This window comes from Astatotilapia calliptera, chromosome 23 (assembly GCF_964374335.1).
Source record: "Astatotilapia calliptera chromosome 23, fAstCal68.1, whole genome shotgun sequence".
Lineage (NCBI taxonomy): Eukaryota > Metazoa > Chordata > Actinopteri > Cichliformes > Cichlidae > Astatotilapia > Astatotilapia calliptera.
In genome coordinates, this window is record NC_137443.1 from 15,631,477 (window position 1) to 15,647,277 (window position 15,801).

At 39.0% G+C, this 15,801-nt stretch overlaps 3 protein-coding genes across 5 annotated transcripts; all 3 read left to right on the plus strand.

Annotated features, from left to right (window-relative positions):
• The first annotated feature begins 38 nt into the window (after window positions 1–38).
• Window positions 39–2,613, plus strand: LOC113015925 (retinol dehydrogenase 8). 2 transcript variants are annotated; one of them, XM_026158300.2, is made up of 6 exons: window positions 39–269; window positions 1,034–1,195; window positions 1,294–1,473; window positions 1,550–1,643; window positions 2,016–2,199; window positions 2,284–2,613. In XM_026158300.2, exons 1-6 carry the CDS (start codon window positions 173–175, stop codon window positions 2,512–2,514), a joined length of 948 nt encoding a protein of 315 aa, XP_026014085.1. In that variant the 5' UTR covers window positions 39–172; the 3' UTR covers window positions 2,515–2,613. The 2 variants fall into 2 exon arrangements, with proteins under 2 accessions (XP_026014085.1, XP_080154081.1); XM_080297955.1 differs by lacking the exon at window positions 39–269 and adding an exon at window positions 936–958.
• A 1,671-nt stretch (window positions 2,614–4,284) lies between these two features.
• Window positions 4,285–7,535, plus strand: dr1 (down-regulator of transcription 1). Its single transcript, XM_026158303.2, has 3 exons — window positions 4,285–5,172; window positions 5,297–5,460; window positions 6,341–7,535. Exons 1-3 carry the CDS (start codon window positions 4,953–4,955, stop codon window positions 6,485–6,487), a joined length of 531 nt encoding a protein of 176 aa, XP_026014088.1. The 5' UTR covers window positions 4,285–4,952; the 3' UTR covers window positions 6,488–7,535.
• A 14-nt stretch (window positions 7,536–7,549) lies between these two features.
• LOC113015924 (protein wntless homolog) lies at window positions 7,550–11,596 on the plus strand. 2 transcript variants are annotated; one of them, XM_080297952.1, is made up of 12 exons: window positions 7,550–7,843; window positions 8,430–8,693; window positions 8,792–8,916; window positions 8,996–9,163; window positions 9,276–9,412; window positions 10,003–10,171; window positions 10,258–10,355; window positions 10,431–10,483; window positions 10,611–10,732; window positions 10,860–10,943; window positions 11,078–11,243; window positions 11,352–11,596. In XM_080297952.1, the coding sequence occupies exons 1-12, from the start codon at window positions 7,660–7,662 to the stop codon at window positions 11,450–11,452; spliced, it is 1,671 nt and encodes a 556-aa protein (XP_080154078.1). In that variant the 5' UTR covers window positions 7,550–7,659; the 3' UTR covers window positions 11,453–11,596. The 2 variants fall into 2 exon arrangements, with proteins under 2 accessions (XP_080154078.1, XP_080154079.1); XM_080297953.1 differs by having other exon boundaries at window positions 7,551–7,843; window positions 9,008–9,163.
• Window positions 11,597–15,801: the final 4,205 nt, after the last annotated feature.

Here is a 15,801-nt window from a genome sequence, read left to right on the forward strand (position 1 = left end):
CACGAATGATACTAATCTTCAGACCATGTGCACATAGCTTTTTGCTGAGTTGTAAACCTCTGATTAAGGAAGGGGCTTTAAAAGTGCCTGCATGTGGTCTGTTGCCTCTCCTCTTTTGTTCCCGTTTTATTCTCTACTGCTGGAGCTGTAAGAAAAGCACTAACCAGGCACGATGAACCAGAAGGTGGTACTCATCACCGGCTGCTCCTCTGGGATTGGCCTCGCATTGGCTGTCCATATTGCAAAAGATGAGAAGAAGAGGTTCATGGGTAACTTTTTAACAGACTTTTTCTAAGATAGCTGGGGTTGTTGACTACATTTCAAAACTCTGTGTCAGGTGTGGAGGGATCAAAGAAAAATATAATGTATTTAAATTGTGATTGAAAATGCTTCAAATGAGAGAAATTAGAGGAACTATGTGAAAAAAACTAGCACATAATGGTGTAAAAATGTGTTTTCCTTTTGAATTTTTTGGAAGTGTGTAGGATGTTTTAAAATATTACCATCTCACATGTACTTGAACTTTCCTTGAACGTTACATGGCTGCTGTGTCTGGCTCAATAATTTCTACTATTAATACTTTGCAGACTATTCATTAAAGTTAACTGTGCAAATGTGATACCAGTTTGAAACCATTCACTAGAAGGATATTAACTTGATAAAATTCACATTATTTACATTATCAATATGTGATGGGTTTCTTCTACAAACAAAATATTGACAAGTTCTTTTTTTTTTTTAACTCTGGTTCCAGAAACAATCCATACAGCTCACCATCAACAGTTTTTATCTTAAACATGTTTTATGGAAGAAATGGTCCTCCTGGTCTGCTGATTACCCTGAGTAACTAGTAACCATGTCGTACTGATGTAACAGGCAACACCTGAAAGTTGAAATCTGAGAAAAATCCACATTTGCTGCTCCTGGTGGAGATAATTTTTGTGATAGTTTCTCAAATGTAATGTAAAATTTTAATTTCAGTTCTAAATTTAATAAAAATACAACAGCTTCAGATGAGTTTTTGTTGTTGTAGTCTATGCCACCATGAGAAATCTGAGTAAGGCTGAGCCTCTGGTTGAGGCAGCAGGTCGGACCCTGGGCCGGACCTTGGAGATCAAGCAGCTGGACGTATGTGACGAGGCTTCCATCAAAGCCTGCGTGGACAGTCTGCCTGAGCGCAGGGTAGACATTCTCAGTAAGCTCCTACCATTTGCTTTGAAACAGTATTAATTTGGCTTTTCGACCGTCTGTGGAAATTTAAATGATATGTGTCTGTGTGACCTTATTTCACAGTAAGTAATGCTGGGATGGGTCTGATTGGACCCATTGAGTGTCAGTCTATTGAAGAGATGAAAAGTGTCATGGACACCAACTTCTTTGGACTTGTGCGATTAATGAAGGAAATCCTGCCCGACATGAAGAGAAGGAAAAAAGGTCATATTGTGGTCATTAGCAGCGTCATGGGGATTCAGGGTAAGAGCTGCTTCACCTGCTGATCATGAGAACATTTTTTAAGACAGTTGCTTCACAACTTCTTTCCCTGTTTCAGGGATTTTATTCAACGATATCTACGCAGCATCTAAGTTTGCACTGGAAGGCTTTTGTGAAAGCCTAGCGATACAAGCCCTGAGGTTTGGTCTAAAGTAAGATGCTAGGTCTATAATTTTTTATTCCTGTTCATCTTTTACTAGCATGTTTGTGAGAGAAAAAAAGTGCAACCAAAATGTAACTACCTGAAAACTAGCCCTTGCATCTGGTATATTTGTGAAGTCATATTGAACAACAACACCTAGCACTTTCTGCACCATTAGGAGGAAAATATTTGAATCACAGCACACTGTGATGTTTAGGCATGTTCTAACACAGTATCAAATGATGACTGAATATTAATGTGGTTTCTAAAGTTTCCTGTATAATGAAAGTAATATTTAATTACCTTTCACAGTTGTGCACTGAATTTCAGTTTCCTATTTCAAGAGATTTTTTGATGTTCTTCTCTTCTGTTTCTTCCTCAGCATCAGCCTGATAGAGCCAGGTCCAGTGATAACCGAGTTTGAGCGTAAGGTTTATGACGAGGGCCTAAAGATTGATCTCAGCAAAGCAGACAAAGTGACTGCTGACATGTTCACAAATGTCTACTTAAAGAACTACAAACAGATCTTTGAAACCCTCGGACAGACTCCTGAGGACGTGGCAGAGGTATCATTCGGCAAATACTTCACCTTTAACCTTTAATGCACTACAAGAGCAATAAACTATATTATGAATGATCTTTCTTCATAGCACACCCTCAAGATCCTCATCATGGACAATCCCCCTTTCCGGCACCAGACAAACACTCTCTATACCCCTATGACCACACTCAAGTACGCTGACCCAAATGGTGACCTCCCGATTGAAACGTTTTACAAAATGGTGTTTGAACACGACAAGGTCTTCACGGCCAGCCTGAACTTCATCAAGCTTTTGCAGTGGAGAAGCCGAAAGAGTTTTAAGTTAGAGAAGAGCAACTGAATCATGTCATATCTTTGTTATTTTTGTGACATGGGCATATTTGGCTGTTATTGTCTAGCAGTGTTACCTCCCTGAAATAAATAAAGCTATGAAATGCCATGACAATGCAGTCTCTTTTCATACGTGGCAGTAAGCTCTTGCAGGTTTAAACCACACCCTGGTGCATTCAAGTGGCATAACTGTCTTAAGTTGACAAGCCCTTGAGCCTTGTGTAATATGGGAAACAAGCAAAGCTATGCGAACAGCAAGATTAAATCAAAGTAAATCAGGTAGTTCAGAGTTATAACGACTAATTTATGAACTTTTTGTCTTTTTAAAAGCATTGTTTTGTTAATGGGTTCTGTTACAGTGTCAGAAGATTATGTATATCTTACATAATCTTGTGTGTGACTAATAAAGGTTATTTTATCTTATCTTAATCTGCTGGATTACATAACATAATTACTCATGGCTTAATCTGGAATATAGCCGCTGAATTCTGAGCCTCGCGCCACATGGACTTTAATGTGAGAAAACTTTTATTTATTTATTTTTTGTAGGATATTGACAGGCTTTGGTTAGAAAATTGATCATGTTAGAATATAAAAAGAAAATAATAAAGTAAAAGCTGGTATTCTCTTGATGGACACTAGATGGCAGTAAACAATTATTAGGAAATTCAAACATCTGTGAAACCAGTCTGGATGCTGCTGAACACTGATAAGTCCAAAAATAAAATAGATAATTATTGCAGAAATAGGGCCATAAATGACTGCGGCTCAAATTTGTTTCAGCAAGATCTGTGCTTGTGCTGAAAAATATACATGAAAAAGCATTAGTAGACACGTTATCAGACGTACCCTTCCGGGGAGGAGATAACAGGGTTAAAAGAGATGCTCTTGATAATTATGTTTACCACACGAGGGTAACATACAGTACTGTACAAAGATACTGGTTCACTACACGAACCAGTGTTGTGTAAACACATAACAGACAGCTTAGCAAAGAACCCATTCTAAACGATGTCTTTAGGCACTTTGTTACTAGCAGCCTGTCACCAAAGCACATAATTTGTGTTGTTGCACCAACAATATAAATCCCACTGAACTATTAGGCGAAAACCTGGCATATTGCACTGTGTGCTTTTTTTGTTGTTGTTGAGAAAACTGGACAAGTGGAGGACAAAAGAAGAAGTGGAAGGTCTGAAAAACTATGTACAGCAAATGAAAAGTCTTTGGAAATCATGTCCTTAATACAAAAAACCCTAGCAAAGACTATCAGTTGATCCACGAACAGAAACTTCATTAGAAGAGGTTTCACTGGAATTATGGACACAGGGAGAAATTGCTGAACTGGACTGAAGATCAATGGAAACAGGTATTATGGAATGGTGAATATGAAAAATAAACAAAAAAGTGAAATTCGGGAGATGGGTACAACAAGACCATCTGGAAAGCATCTGATTGGCAACAGCTTCATTTTTTTTTTAAAGATAATGTAGTAAAAACATACCTGGATATAAAACTCACACAATCAGCTATGGATTGGCCTCATCTTTTATGTTTTGGATGTGAGGTGCATATGGGATTCGGTCCTCTGACTGTATACGAAATATTAGCTACCATCAAAATATATAGATAATGTAAAAAAGTACATATTCAGTTTATTTGTTTTGATCTCGATGTTTTTCCACCATCTGTATTAATTCTCCAAACATATCTTCTAAGGGCAGTAATGGACGACAAATACCACAAGGACACAGCAATGCGATTCAGACAGGCTTTAAACACCAAAGAAGAAGAACGGTATCCGGCTCTTTGTTTGACGTTGCATCCGGACTGAATTAAGCTAATGTTGCCCACATTTCAAACGTATAAACGAATCGATACCATGTTTCTGCTTATCTAAAATGTCCAAATCATCTCTCGATGCAGGGTAGAACAACAGGCAGTGTTGTGGCACGTGTGTCCCGTTTCTGTGTCTATGCAGCTAACTGTTTAGCCATGCGGGAGGCACTTCATTGTTAGCCTAGCGGTAGCCATGCTCTCCGCTTTCACTTGTCTTTTGCGTTGCGGCGGCTTTCTGGCGACAGGGACCACAGCTACTAGCTAGCCTGGCTGCTAGCTAGCTAAGCACTTTCCACACAGTATTGACGTTTTGTCTTCTTTTATGGTGTATGTGCTTTAGCGTTTTCTAACGGTTTCTTTTCTACCACGTTCCGCACAAAGGCTCCACTCTGCGGAAATTGTTTCAACTATTAGCTACTAGCTAAGCTAGCCGGCTAACTTGGAGGAACGTCACTCTCCCATATGACATTTAACTCTGCGTTGACGTTGTCTTGACCTGACCGTTATATTTTAATTCTGCCGACCCGAGAAGGCCTCGTAACAGTTTCCTTCCGTCGAGTATCGGAGTTTCTCTTTCTTTTTTCCCTGGTTTCTGTCCCGTCGACTGCCACGATGGCTTCTTCCTCTGGAAATGACGACGACCTCACCATCCCGAGAGCAGCTATCAACAAAATGATTAAAGAAACTCTCCCCAATGTACGGGTGGCCAACGATGCCAGGGAGCTTGTTGTTAACTGCTGCACAGAGTTCATCCACCTCATATCCTCAGAAGCCAATGATATATGCAACAAGTCGGAGAAGAAAACCATTTCCCCAGAGCATGTCATCAACGGTGAGTCCAGCTTTGTTTTCCCTATACCCTGAAAGGTGTGTGTATGTGTGTGCAGCACCATGTAATGAGCCTTAAACCACAGAGAGTGATTGAAACACTTTCGCCTCTTGCTTTCGCACCGCAGCGCTCGAGAGCCTCGGTTTCGCATCGTACATCACGGAGGTGAAAGACGTCCTGCAGGAGTGTAAAACTGTTGCTCTGAAGAGGAGGAAGGCCAGCTCGAGACTGGAGAACCTGGGCATCCCTGAAGAAGAGCTCCTCAGACAACAACAGGAATTGTTTGCAAAGGTATGATTTTGAGAGAGGAGACACAAGAAACAGTACAAATCCACATAATTCAGCTCAGGGAACTGACTTCCACACCAGGTCATTTAGTCTAACTCTGAGGGGCATTTAAAAATCAGGTTTAAAAACAGCAAAGACATAATAAAATGATAAAAAGCAGCTGTTAGAAAATGTCCAGGTGCTTCCAACAGCCACTGAACTGAGCATAGCTGTTTTTGAAGTTCTGACTAGAGGAAATCATTCTGTGCTGCTTTCAGAGTCCGCGAAAACAGTGGAATTGAAAATGTGAATTTATTGCTGCCACACTGTGTTCTAAAAAATAATTAAACAAACCAGCACAACTATGATTGCTCAGAAATGTTATGATAAACAAAATTATTGGACCAGAACTTCACATTATGTAGAGATCTGAGTCTTTCTGAAGTAGGTCTTTTGTGATTGGTCTTTTGTTTTGGGCTAAGTTCCTTAGGAAATGAGTAAACCTTTAGGGAGAAATACAACAAAGCCATGTCCGATTTAAATCATCTGTGTGCTGAGTGGCTGTTACACATAACCACTTGAGGCACATTATTTGCACTATACTGTTCAGTAATGCATGACAGATCCATTTAGTTAACTTTCAGCAGTACTTTGCTAATTATTAACTCAATCCCTTTCTAGAAACAAGTATAAGCAAGTATAATTCAGCGATAGTAATATGTTGCAGAAACTTTATTTTCATTTTTTTCAATGTTCAGTGCTATAGTGACATATTAAACGAATGTGTCTTAAAATATTCAAGTTCTAATTAGACATCAGATATCACCACCATGAGCTTCTCTAATTGCCTGATATAATCCTCATTCACCTTCGCCTGTTTCATGCCTCTCATGTGTTTGTGAAGGCGCGACAGCAGCAGGCAGAACTCGCTCAGCAGGAATGGTTGCAGATGCAGCAGGCCGCCCAGCAGGCACAGATGGCGGCAGCATCTGCCACTGCTGCCCAACAGGCCGGTTCCTCTCAGGATGAAGACGAAGAGGATGACATATGATCCCAGGATACCGTTCAGCTTGTCCGAATCCCTTCCTGGGACAGTGTTGGCGGGCAAACCTCCCAGTGCTGTTGTTGACAGAGACTTGAGATGTGTTTGACCGCTGGTGCACATCAGTGACACAAGGAAAATGCACATTTGGTATCGACAGTGGAGATGGAGTTGGAGGGGGATGTCAACATGATGATACCAGAACCTGAAATTTGTTTGGTTTGAAAAGCTGTTAATAAAATTTGGATTATCCCCCCGCCCCCCCTTTTTAAGTTACTTCCGTTTAATTATGTCTTGATGTTATGTTGTGAGTAATTTGTAGATTTCTGGATGTACTGTGGATGCACTGAAGGCACATTTCACTGAAGTTTGGTAATGGTGCAGCAGGTGTTTGCTCTTTCAGGTACTGCACCAACTAGCTTGTTTATGTCAACCATAGTGCTAGATAACAATCCGTGGTGTAGGCGAATCGCTCCTGACGACTCCAGAGCATCTAATTCCTCTTCTCTTGTCTTTGCCATTTTGTCAAAAAGGGTTTTCTTTACCCCTCTGTGGAGTTATTTGTTCGACAGTGGAAGAGTTGAGGGGGCGTCAATATTGAAATTGTACTATTAGATAATGGAAAAATACATTTTTGTTTTAGCTTATTCAGAAACATTATGTTGTTTCCTTTCTACCTTGAACTACACACAGTATTGGTTCTTAGCTGCACCTTTGAAAAACTGAATATTTTTGTCTGATAGAACCAAAGATAGACTAACAGCCCAGAGTTCGTGTTTTGTTTTCTTTTTAAGGTGTAGGTGCTACTGTGATTCTCATTGCTGGCTCCAGATCAGTGTGAATAATGTTAAATATTATTAACCTATAACTTTGTAAGACGCTTTGATATCGAGGCCAGATTTGTTATTTCCCTTTTCCTTGGGTGCAGTATCAAACATTTGCATTGTGACTGTGGTCAATCCTCAGTGTAAAGATAAGTAACCTAGTTGTGATACACATTCACTTGCCTATACTACAAAGTTGTATTCTTTAAGCAATAAAGGAATCATGTTTTATAGACCAGTGTTCTCTGATCTTTTTAATGCCTAATGATTCCACCTCCTGTCCCTTCTGCACATGCTCTGTTTGAGCCTAATGTCTGGCGTATCCCATATGAGAGTCAGATGTGTGTGAGCAGGTAGATGAGCTTCAGTGGAGCACTTGGCTTGTCTGGACAACACTTTCTTTTTATATTTTTTTACCCAAAATATTTTTTACAAATGGCAGGAGCGATCATAGAGAAGATGAGCACTAAAAAGTTGGTTTTATTTGTTTTCTTCATTTTATTATTCCAAATATTTTCCATCTTGGTTGGAGCATTGATATGTAAGTAGATGATTTTTTTAAAACATATTTTTACATTTGTTTGCAAATAATAATGTTTTCTAATAATTATTTGGAGTAATTTATCTTATTCAATCTTTGTTATGTGCATTTAGATGTTACTGCACTGCAGATTCTACTCAGCCAGCCAATGAAAGCTGGCGACATTCCTTTAATGTTCTCAATTATTTCCTCACTGTTTTCTATTTTCTATGTATTCTAAAAACTAAACATTTATTTAATTTAAATTCTTGATTGCAAGCAGTTTAGCTTGTTTCTACACCTGGGTGAGCAGTTTTGCATCTTTTATCTTGTAGAGTTTCCATATTTAATTATATTTATAGTTTTTGCATGGAGTTTCTTTGCACCTACTGTATATTTTTTTTATTGTTTGTGTGCTTTTGAGCTACTCAGCTTGATTGTAAATGCAGGATAGCCCTCAATGATTTCAATTTTAGGAAAATGAAGTCTAATTAACATAATTTTTTGTGTTGGAAGCGCTCTGAAAAACAAATTTTCCCAATGCTCTTAATGATTAAGCTTTAGTCTGTCTTTTTTCATAATATATATCTGATTTCCTTTATGATAGCTCCCAGTCCTACCACTGCAATCAGCTACTTGGCCACCAAATGCATCAATTTCCACAGGACACGTGCTTGGCTCATGCCATGGGGCTCAAATCGATGCCAGCAGGTCCACAGTTTTGACGACCCTCTGGCAAAAACGCTCGATGCCAACGACATTGTTTTTGCTGTGCATGTACCCCTACCCAACACTGAAATGAGTCCATGGTTTCAATACATGCTGGCTGTTCTGCAGTTTGACATTGCATTCAAAATGATAAATCAGATTGGTAAGACGTGTGTCTTGTCTTTGTCAGAAATGTAAATAGCGTAGTTTCCTAGTTACAGTGGGTTTCTAATAAAATGAGCAATTTTCCTGCCTGTGTAGAAGATGATGTGGTCATCACTATCGATGCCCGTCTGGCGTACAGGGACGACATGACGTCTGAGTGGACCACAAAATTTCACTCGGTGGAGCAAAGGCCACTCAGATGCACATTTGCAGTATCCAAGGTAAACCTGCATGACTTCATGTTATACACAGAAATGAGAAATAGTTACACTTTTCTCTGCTTAGTGAGGAAAAACCCAGTGTTTTTTTCAGACGTATGAAAACGAAGGGCGCTTTTATCACTGTGACCCAATACCATTCATGGAGCTGGGAAGTGTAGCCCACAAATATTTTTTAATGAACCTGCGTTTGCCAGTGAATGACACAATGAACGTTGGCATCGGGGAAATAAAGGACATCCATGTAGTGGTGAGTATAATTTCTACATGTTAACTTCTGTTATACGGCATGTTGTGTTTGAATTAATCTCCAAAGCTAAAAATTTGGCACTCTGACATCTGATGTCCCTCCTCTTCCTCAGGGCATCCACCAGAATGGAGGCTTCACCAAAGTGTGGATCAGCATGAAGACTGTGTTCAGTCCCTGGATATCAGTGGCTACAGTTTGGTACTGGTACAGGATTCGGCTCTTGGCGAGACCTCCGGTCCTTTTGGAAAAGTATGTTTTGGCTAGCCTGCATGTGGAAAGAGAGATTAAGAGTGACATTTTAACATTTAAGTATATTTATGAATTTTATGTCAGAATACTGAGTTGAATTTTAATAATTTCTCAAATGATAAAAAACAATGTAATAATAATAATAATAATAATAATATTACTACTGCTGCTCCTACTACCACTAATAAGAATAAGAATATTTAATTTTGAGCACTTTAGGTTGCGATTGCTGCCTCTGCGGACTGATTTTATTGAGATTTTATTGCAGACTGAAACAAAATCATCTTATTTAAAAGGTAGAGTGAAGTTATACAATACAGCTACTTGTAAGGAGCTCCTGGCTCTTTTATACTCAATGAGAACTTAAAACTGCAAGTAAACCTTCTGGCATACTTTTAAGAGCTTGTTTTTCAGAAGTCCAACATACTTTTGTGTAGCATTTCCAAGCAGAGGAAATGAAAAGTGTTTGATCTAAGTGCATGATTGCCTAGAGCTAGGTCATTTCTCCATTTGCAATAGAGCAGAAGGAGTTATTTGTCTGTTAGAGTGGATGTAAGTGTTTCTTTCACTGATGTATTCGTCCTGCTCAGGGTGATTTTTGCTCTGGGCCTCTCAATGGCCTTCCTGGACATGCCGGTGGAGTGGCTGTCCATGGGCTTTGAGTGGACATGGATGCTGCTGTTTGAAGATGCCCAGCAGTGCGCCTTATACTCTGTACTCTTCTGTTTCTGGATCATCTTCTGTGGTGAACACCTCATGGTTAGCAGGTCTTTCTTTGCTGCTTGCACATTTCTCTGCACCTTCCTGCCAGTTGTTACTTATTCTTTCATTCATTAAATCACCAGGACCAACGTCAGAGGAATCTCCTCTCAGCTTATTGGTGGCAAGTTGGGCTTGTGGTGTTTGGATCTTCTGTTCTTCTCATATTTGACCTGAGTGAAAGGTAAATGTTTTTCATTTTTTGTGTTATTGGTGTGGATTTAATAAAAAAAGTAAGTTGTTTTCTCTCTTACCGAAGGGGGGTTCGTTTGAGCAATCCATTCTACAGTGTGTGGGCGTCAGAATCCAGGAGTAAGTTTGCAGTATCCTTCAAATATCTATTCTTTATTATAAAAAGTAATTCAGCAGTCAGGCTACCATTAACATCCAAGATTTTTTTCTTATCTGAAACCACATATTACCTTCATTATTGTGGCAGGGATTTCTGTTTGCCTTTATTTCTTCTCCCTGTGTCGCATGGTGCACTGCGTGTTCAGAACCATTAGTGGGAAATTGCAACAGCTTCCTACAATGCCAGAGACTCGGAGACTGCGCTATAAGGTTTAATTTTATATCAAAATCACATAAGAAAAAGTAGTGAATTTGACAAAAAGAAAAAGCTTTTCATTCACTAGATTATACAGAAATTCTACTTACTTTACTGACTGTAGGTGTGCTTTCCCCCCAGGGTATTATTTTCAGGTTTAAATTTTTAATGCTGGCAACACTCACATGTGCTGCTCTCACCATCATCTTCTTCATCTTAAATCAAGTAAGTTTTAGCCTTCTAAGGAGCAGCAGTTTTAATTGCAGCTTGTTCTTCTTTAAAATATGTTTATGATTTGTTATTTGGACATGTTTGGGTTTCTTAAAAATTATTTCAAATATTCTTATTTTTTCAAATAGGTCAGCGAAGGTCATTGGCACTGGGGAGACTACACTCTCCAGGTCCACAGTGCTTTTCTTACAGGAATCTATGGCATGTGGAACCTGTACGTTTTTACCATTATCTTCCTCTATGCCCCCTCACACAAGCACAACAGGAAGAAGTTAGGAGACACTCAACACACAGGTGCGTAACAGTTCTGTTGTTTGGTCAGAATCCAGTTTAGCGAACCGATGGCGAGAGATATTTGCTTTGTAAATATGCTGGAGGTGTTTATCTGAGATTATGTTGCAGATATGACGGACAAGCCCGAGAGCCAAGAGACACAGCTGACCTGTGGAGAGCAGGGGCCGACAGAGGTCTACAGGATCACTGGGAAGGTGGCTGAGGAATAGCTGCTGGGCTCGTTTCAGGATATTTGTGGTGTGTTATCTTTTAATTTGATGTTACTTGCCAGAGTCTTCTACACTATTGAATGTACAAGTGAGCCATTGTACAATACTGTAACCTTTAACAAGTGAACAGACTGGGGAAACAAAAGCTACAGGAAGCTACAGTATAAGGAAAAGTGAGGAAAGCTTGAATATTCAAAGTTAGATTCACTGGAAGGTCAGACCTTAGAGGCCTCCAAAAGCTGCTTATTTTAAACTTTGTGACCGTGGGAAAAATAATTAAAGCATGCTATAAATTGAAGTTCTTATTGTTATCTAACAGACATCTTCTACGTGGTATGACAGGAAATTTGTTAACTTGTGACTCCCCTTATGTGACTATGTTGTTACAACCTCCTATAATGTAGATTTGTTTCCTTAAACTTGTAATGAAAAGAAAAAGTGGCCAATCTTTTCACTCTTTGTATCTTTGCAAAATGCCAAAATAAATCTAAATCCTTTGTTAAATACTTGGTTTAATACTATATATATACAGTGTATGGCTCAACAAAGTGCATGGACAGTTAAACATTTCTTCACAATTTTTCAGGTTTTGTGCACATTCAGTCTAAAACACAGATACAAAATACAACTTTAATTTTTTTTAATGTAAATAGTGAAAAAGCATTGTGTGAAAGTATTATATATATGCTTTCTACTAATAAAACAGTGCTCAAATTGCTTATTTCAACTTACTTTGCTACTGAATGTTTCTGGCGTTTATTACTTTATGCAAGAATGAGCTTTCATGACATGCAGCGTAAGGTTGTAACAAACAAATGAATTAAATCATACATCTAGACCAGGGATCTCAAATATGTGGCCAAAGCGCCAGAACAGACCCATGTAGCCACCAGATGAAAAGTCTGAAAATTAGTCTGAAGTGTTCATTTTATAGACGTCTAAGATATTTCCCATGGCCTGCCAGAGATAAACCAAAAAAATAAATAAAAAATTAGGTGTTTTTTCCAGCAAATATTTGATTATATCACTGAAAATTTCCTGCTTGTGTTTCAGTACATCCACTGTTCTGTTTGTTTTTATTTATGGAGCAAAGTCCAGGTAAAAGACTGCTAGTACTGTATCTGTAACTTTAGACATTTATTTCCTTGATTGTGGTTAAAACCCGAGGAGTCCAGCTAACAGCTCTCTTTATCTACAATAACAGCATTTCTTTAATGCGAAAAAAAAAACAAAAAACCCTGAGGCCTTTTGTTGGAATGGCATGTAATTTTCTTCATCATCTCAGACTGTTCATCTGCAAGATGCTTTATGGAATGTAAATGTTTTCAGAATGTGCTAAAACCTATACTAGAAGAAATGGGAAGAATTTTAAAAATGTTTATTTGGTTTATTCATTTTTAGATTATTATGCAGTTGCTTTATTGGTCAAGTCAGTAGATGAAGCTCTGAGAAGTCCATGGCCCGGTGGCGCCAGTGTCCGGCAGCCTCGCCTCTGTCAGTGCGCCCCAGGGTGGCTGTGGCTACAATGTAGCTTGCCATCACCAGTGTGTGAATGTGTGTGTGAATGGGTGGATGACTGGATATGTAAAGCGCTTTGGGGTCCTTAGGGACTAGTAAAAGCGCTATATAAATACAGGCCATTTACCATATATATACATATATATACATATGTATATATATATAAACTTCTCTGGGTATTGACAATCAGGAGACAAAATTAAAGGGGAAAAAAAAACCTATTTCTGACTAATGAAAATATTTGTATTTTTTATTTATCAAGATTACAAAAACCAAAACAAAACCGCACTTCATACTGAAAATATATTTATGGCAAGTGCAGGATCATTTTGAAACGTGGACGTGGACACCTGGATTTCTACATTTTGAATATCTCAGGTGCAGATGTAGCACAATCAGGATCCTATGAATTACCATCTGTATAAGCCACCGACAGGGGGCGCTGTTGCCTTGTCCAAAGATTAGGAAGCGGCGTGTAGTCCTGCCCAGCAGCAGCCAACAGCAGATGACTGAGCGCGTCTCCCGTCACTGCGCTTTCACCTCCACACGGCTGAATGTTTGTTTAATCCGAGCTGAAACTTTTCAGTCGACATTTTTGTCGAGTTGCGAGAGCTTCGTGTGGGATTATTTCATGGCTCGACTTTGAAACCACCACCCCCAAACAAACAAAACAACCACATAAAAAACAAAAACAAAACAAAGGAACAAACCCGGTTTTGGATCCGAGAGGCCAGGTGAGTATCAGTACAGAGATTACATAAATAATCTTTCTTCATTCTGCTGTGTCCACACTGCTGCTGCTTTTAATAAACGCCAGATGGTAGACTGTGACTTCCAGTCCATTAACCTGAGGCAACAACCAGTGTAAACACGAGGTAAGAGTATGGGAAAGAACACTTTGCAGCTTTAAATGGTTGGCAAATTTTTTTTGTGCAAATACATGGTTGGTAAACAGGTGTTTCAATCAGCGGTTAGGATTCTTTTTTTTTTTCAAGAGGAGACATGAGTGATGTCATGGCGATATTTCTGAGAAAACATGCTGGATAAATCTCTGTGAAGGTCAGCGAATATTTGAGAGATTTACAAGTATGATGGAATATTACACTTCTTGGAAAGCCTACCTGCAGCAGGGCTTTCTTTGAATTTAACAGCGCCAGTATTACAACAGTGTGAAAACACTACAGCGTGTTGTGGGAAGTTATCATACTGTAGGTTATCAGAGCGGGGAAACTGATGCTCTTCTTTTTAAACGTAGTTCAGTAAATGTGAGTGAAGTGCTTTATTAGAGCTGCAGTAAACAGTAGATTAACATAGTCTGCCTTAAATGTTTAAACTTCTCTTTAACTCAGACGTGTTTCGGGAGGAGTTGCTGTTCTTATAGGAGTAGCAAGACTTCATTATAATATCTGACGTTCCAAGCGGTGTATTTCTCAGGTGAATGTGCTCAGCTAAAATCTGAATTTAAGATGTGAAGTCGCATTCTTAAAGCCTATGCATTGCACAAACTCTTGGACTGGACTTTTAGTAATGTAGATGATAGACTGATTTATGATTAAAAAATAACTGTAGAGTTTAGCTTTTATTTAAATGTTAATAAGTGTTTAAGAGTGTTTTTAGTACTTACATTTATTTGGTATTAATCCCTTTCTGATTTCTGATCCGTTTACTCCACACAGTATCTGTTTTGTGGATAATATGAAGACCTGCACTAGTCTTTAGTCTTTTTTTCTGACTTTGAAGACTGCAGAAACAGAGTAGAAGACAAAGAATTGCATATGACTGAGTTGTGCAAAAGCTTCTGACATTTTGCAACATCCAACTGTCAGGAAAACAAACATGCCAGCAATGATAAAAGGAAGTTTGAGGCACATAATTCCCATGTATTGAATCAGTTGGAACCACTTCTGGATTCCCATCTCCAATTACTACAGAAAATTGGCAAAACTAGTCTCAGTTTACTAACCGAGCTAGTAATCTATTAACTCTCAGTTAATAGCTTTTTTTGTTTGTTTTTGTAGCTAATGAGACAGGTAATGATGATCATTTTAAATACGTATTGATCAAGATTTTTAGTACCAGGAAATCCATCTGCAGTATTCAGCAGTGTTTTAGTGTTAGTCTGTCAGACTTTTTAAATGAATAAAGGGATGCATTTGAAAATTTAGCATTTAGGGGGCATTCAGTTGAAGCTTTTTTGTTGAGCAAATGTTCGGTCCACCCCAAAGGAAAGTGCAGCATGCCAAAATCTAATATAAAAATTGAGTGTAAAACTGGCAAAGTTTTGATCAAAACAGCTGTCTTTTACACTGCATAAACAGATGCTACATATTTTTCTAAGCGCTACACGTGTTTACTTTCTTTCAGTAGTATGATGACGTTTCTGTGAGATAATTTTGGTATGGCTGTTATTATTATTGAACCTGTGAGCATGTTTGTGGAGAGCATGCGACGTAACTCTGTGTGTCCATGACAAATGATTTTCATCTTTCAGGAGAATTATCTTGTCATGGCTTCTGGCAGTCCAGCGTGACTCCACCTGAGTGCATTTGTGGTGCTGACGTGGGTATGGTCATGTTGCCTGGTTACCCCACACTTACTGGTGCAGACCTTAGCGTGGTTTAATCTCGTGAGAAGGTCCCCCCCTACCCCCCTTCTATCCCTTGACTCAAATTCCACGCTCAGCCTCTGGGGAACTCGTCTGTGCGTCACAGCTCTGGTCACAAAGACCTTTAGAGAGAAGTTCCAGTCAGCACAGTCGCCGCCGGCACCCTCGAGCTGTTAGTCCACAGCAATATGTGAAAAATGTCCTCCTGCTTTGACGTATGTCAGAG

Coding starts and splice junctions, on each gene's coding strand:
- LOC113015925 (XM_026158300.2), top strand. CDS start 173: ATGAACCAGAAGGTGGTACTCATCACCGGCTGCTCCTCTGGGATTGGC. Junction 1,196..1,293: donor GCGCAGGGTAGACATTCTCA/GTAAGCTCCTAC, acceptor CTTATTTCACAG/TAAGTAATGCTGGGATGGGT. Junction 1,644..2,015: donor GCCCTGAGGTTTGGTCTAAA/GTAAGATGCTAG, acceptor TTTCTTCCTCAG/CATCAGCCTGATAGAGCCAG.
- dr1 (XM_026158303.2), top strand. CDS start 4,953: ATGGCTTCTTCCTCTGGAAATGACGACGACCTCACCATCCCGAGAGCA. Junction 5,173..5,296: donor CCCAGAGCATGTCATCAACG/GTGAGTCCAGCT, acceptor TTCGCACCGCAG/CGCTCGAGAGCCTCGGTTTC. Junction 5,461..6,340: donor AACAGGAATTGTTTGCAAAG/GTATGATTTTGA, acceptor GTGTTTGTGAAG/GCGCGACAGCAGCAGGCAGA.
- LOC113015924 (XM_080297952.1), top strand. CDS start 7,660: ATGAGCTTCAGTGGAGCACTTGGCTTGTCTGGACAACACTTTCTTTTT. Junction 8,694..8,791: donor CAAAATGATAAATCAGATTG/GTAAGACGTGTG, acceptor CTGCCTGTGTAG/AAGATGATGTGGTCATCACT. Junction 10,484..10,610: donor GTGGGCGTCAGAATCCAGGA/GTAAGTTTGCAG, acceptor TTATTGTGGCAG/GGATTTCTGTTTGCCTTTAT.